This window comes from Cynara cardunculus (genome assembly GCF_001531365.2).
Source record: "Cynara cardunculus var. scolymus isolate 2C chromosome LG 5, CcrdV1, whole genome shotgun sequence".
In the NCBI taxonomy this organism is placed as follows: domain Eukaryota; kingdom Viridiplantae; phylum Streptophyta; class Magnoliopsida; order Asterales; family Asteraceae; genus Cynara; species Cynara cardunculus.
This window is the reverse complement of record NC_037532.1, coordinates 33,755,810-33,760,285: the sequence shown is the minus strand read 5'-3', so window position 1 is coordinate 33,760,285 and position 4,476 is coordinate 33,755,810. Positions and strand designations below refer to the sequence as shown.

The 4,476-nt window shown below is 31.5% G+C and overlaps 1 protein-coding gene across 1 annotated transcript in view; it reads right to left on the bottom strand.

Moving 5' to 3' along the window:
- The window catches only part of LOC112512166 (caffeoyl-CoA O-methyltransferase-like), a 2,642-nt gene extending 2,246 nt beyond the window's left edge, over positions 1-396 (bottom strand). Inside the window, exon 1 of the mRNA XM_025118029.1 lies at positions 169-396. Within this exon, the coding sequence (XP_024973797.1) occupies positions 169-341 (173 nt within the window). The 5' untranslated portion in view covers positions 342-396. The remainder of the gene's footprint in view (positions 1-168) is intronic.
- Positions 397-4,476: the final 4,080 nt, after the last annotated feature.

Here is a 4,476-nt window from a genome sequence, read left to right as displayed (position 1 = left end):
AAAAAAAGTATTATATGAAACAATTTCACAAGATTAAACAATTTCATGAAAAAATTTCATAAGATTAAACAATGAAATCGATGGATGAAGGTGGTTTGCACGGTTTACACAAATGAGAACGGTTTTTATTTGATCACTCCTCTGTATATGTATAATCAGGTAACTTACCAAGGGTGTTTAGCAGTGACCTCACGTAGCTCTTTCATAGGTGCAGGCTCTCTTGGATACACACTGGTTTCAAGAATATACTGGTAAAGTTCATCACTTTGAAGGAGACTCTTGTGGCCAACTTCTTGGTGTTTTGCCGGTTGACTTTCACTTCCGCCATTGACYGCCGCCATGTGATTGATCTCCGGTGACCTGCAACTAATTAACCAGCTTGTGTTTTGAAGAAGTGAACCTGAAATGAAAGGAGAAATGCAAGTGAGGCTTTATAGGGAGGAAAGTGGGTTGGGTGAAGTGACAGGAGACTTTCCTTCCCATGGTGGCAAAGAGTTGGTCACCATCTTTTTTTTTTATTTTTTATTTTTTATTTTAAATAAATATAATTTTAATGATTAAATTGTTTTCATGTTATTAAATAAATGGGATGGGAGTTGGTGAAGGAGTCTTGTAAGCATCAAAATGTTGTAAAATTGGTATTTTTTTTTAAAGGTAACATATTATTTGAATGTGAGAGTTATTTGAATGTGAGAGTAACCGAACCGATTCAATAATTCATTGGATGTTGAATTTACAAACCAATCCGATCCAATTAACATTGGATAACTGATTCAATGCAATCAAGTGGATGATTGGATTGGTTCAGTTTCATCCATTGGATACCTTTATTGGATATCCAATGAATGATCTGTTAGTATTGGATTCATCCAGTGTGTTACTTCAATCTAATTATCTAACAATGATACAGATTGATTAATCACTTTCAATATGTGTTAAACACAACACAAGGGGAGTTAAATATTCAAAGCATCACATAAAACAAATTCCGATTTAAGCAATTTGAAAATAAATTAATTGGATGATGGTTGGATGGACAACTGGATGGTCATCGGATGATTAATTGGATGTTGATTGGTTTGGTTCAGTTTTGGTCGGTTCTAGACTGTCATCCGAGAATCGACCGATTCAAATTGGAAGTTGAAATTTTCAATCCGACCCGATCCAATTACAATCAAATATTCAATTATGGTCGGTTGGTTCTAATTGGATCAGTTGGGTTCAATTAGATCGTTTGATTTTCTGCACACCCCTAAGAAAAATCAAAGTACCCGAAGGCGGGTTTAAGTGAGAACCTTAAAATTTATTGAGAATCCAGAAAACCAACTATTTACGTGGAACAAGACTTGATAATTATGAATATTAGTTATAAGTATTGTTGTGATAAAAATATACATATTAATGATAAATATGGGTGTTGTTATATCCACACCTAATTATATCAAAATCAGTGTAACGTAAAAATTAAGTCTTTATATCATGTGTTTGAAAAAGACCTCATCAAATTAACAAGGGGTTGTTTACTAAACGCTTACCCGGTAAGTACTTACTGGGCAATTTTCCTTACCGGATGAACATGACAAGGGGCAAGAATCTTACCCGATAAGAGTGATGATAAGAATGAAGAGTCTTACCCAGTAAGTGAGTATGACGACTCTTACTCAGGTAAACGCTTACCGGGTAATCGCTTAACAGGTAAATTGTTGCATAAAATATGTTTTGATGTACCACAATTTTACCCGTTAAAATAAATTATAGTGTTAATTTTTAACGGTAAGCGTTTACCGGGCAAGTATTTAGGTAAGTGGCCCCTAAGTATATGTGCATTTAACAATGAGAAAAATCTAAAAGAACTCAATAAAGTATCACGTTTTGAGCGATCAAGTCTCTATACATTTTTTAACAGATAAATCCTTGAACTTTCAGAAACTAAACATATAAATCATTAATATTTTTTAAACCGAAAAAACCCTACAAACTTTCATATTTTGAACGATTAAGTTCTTAGACAATTTTCAGCCCAAGTCCTTTTACTTATAAAACAAAAGTAATATATTATTTCTCTAATGTATCATATCTGTACCAACATACAATAAATCAATAAAAAATGATTAAATAACATTTTCGTTATCCATTATTTTTTTTTCAGATTCAAACAAAAAAGTAACGTACTTTAACTTGATTTCTATTTAGAGTAACATACTTTCAAAACTTTCATTTTGGTACATAAGATGTAAAGTTTTAAACATTTTAGTACTCGGGTAACCGATTATCATGCTAATGTGGAGGGTGATGTGAAATTCAACTCATTATTATTTGCTTATTTGGTTAGTGACATTGATTTTTTTAATATAAAATTAGTTTTTTTGATATAAAATTAGTTTTTTTGATATAAAATTAGTCTTCAACCGGTTATCCGGATACTTAAATGTTTAAAACTTTACATCTTAAGTACCAAAATAAAAGTTTTAAAAATACGTTACAAAAAATAATAATCAAGTTAAAGTACGATACTTTTCATGTAATTTACATTTTAAAATATAATAACTTATTGAATTTTATTAAATCTTATAGGGGCATACACTTAGTCAAATCAATCACCAACTTTTATTCCCTGAACCTTGCCTTTTACCAAATTTGTCAACAACCATAATCACGTCCCATCATGAGTTGATGACACGCTTTTTTGACCTTTGGATGTAATCATACGCTTCGCAGTTGGCCACGTTTGGTAATATTTCATCAATTTTCTTTTATTTTTTCACATTTAACATAAATACACATTTATATTTCCTTTCAGAAATGGTTATAGTTTTAGGAGTTTTTTTACGGTTGCTGAATAGTTTGATGTAGAGTAATTAAATGATCACAATGATTAAAAGACTCTCATGATATAGTGCAAAATGAAATATAATTGTTTGGTTATTGTTTACAATAAAATTATGACGCTTAATGGTTAAAGGAGGTTCATGATACAAAATCATTCAGAGGGTTTTAAAATCATTAAAAGACAGATTTTTTTTTGGCAAACAAGATTTATCTCTTAATGAGTCAGAGGTTGACTCTTAATAGAACTATTAAGAAATAAACAAACAACTCTCTGATAAATGTAAAAATCAGTAATTGTTCAGTAACTTTTTTTAAAATAAATGTAAAAAATGGGTTGTCATCTGTGACGGACCTGATATATTTTTATCGAACGGATATAATTTTAAGGTAGATCAAAAACTCGTAAATTTGTCCGATTTGTTTTAGCCTAATTTCACTATTTCGATGGATTTAAAAAAAAATTGGTTGACTTCTGGAGATTTTAAAGTTTTCTGGTTAATCTTAAGGGACTCTTTTGGTTTTTTGGATGGTCTCGAAGGACTTTTTATGGTTGCTTTTGAGAGACTTTTTTGGTTGATGTATTTTGTATTTTCTAATATCTTATAATATTTTTCGAAGTTCAGTTGGTACACATTTCATACCGCAACAAAAGTGACAAAAAAAGTTGAACGGGTGCACAAGACCCGCATGGAGATTAATAGGTCTGCCCACAATCGTCTTCTCTTTGAGTTCCATTGTTTAAGTTGAAACGTCACTAAAAATGTTGATGACCCAGTTGATTAAAGATAAATTTCCTCAAAAAGTATTGAAATAAATCTGTTCAACAAGCATTCAATTATTTTTGCATAGTTGCGTAAAAAAAGAGTTGATTAACTTCGATCGACTTCATACGGAACCTGCCTCTAAGGACAGGGCATTTTTTTTTATAGAAGTTGAAGATGGTTTTTTAAGACATTTATCGAAAAATGTAGACATATGTTATATGTTCATCAAATGGCTATTTGACAATTACTGAAAAATCAATTAATTGCATATTGAATTTTAAAGTACATCGAGTGACTATCGAGCTGCCATAAAACACATCAAGATGATATTTCTCGAACTTCATTGAATGTTGAATGACTATCAAACAAATCGAACTTATTCAAATGCATGAAAGGGGACCTTTTCTTAGAAATAATACATTGTAAAAATGAGATTATATTAGAAATAATACATTGTAAAAACGAGATTATATTAAAGTTAAAATGAGTAATATATTGTAAAAATTAGATTATATAAAAAATACATTGCAAAAAAGAGATTATATTAAAATCAATATATTGTAAACTTACCATGATGTAGAGATGGCCAAACGTAACCGGCCCGGCCCGTAACTGACGGGGGCCCAAAACCGAGCCCGGCTCAAGACCGTAACCGACCGGGACTGGTGGTAACCGGTTATGGACCGGCGGTTACGAACCGGTTATTGTTTTTTAGAAAATCTTGGACCGGAACCGGTTACGAAACCGGTTATGGGCCCGGCCCGGCCTGGCCCGGTCAACGCAAAAAGTCAAAACGTATTTATAAAGTGTATTCTTAAATGTATATAACAAAACGTATTTATAAAATTAAACGTATATAACAAAACGTATTTATAAAATTAAA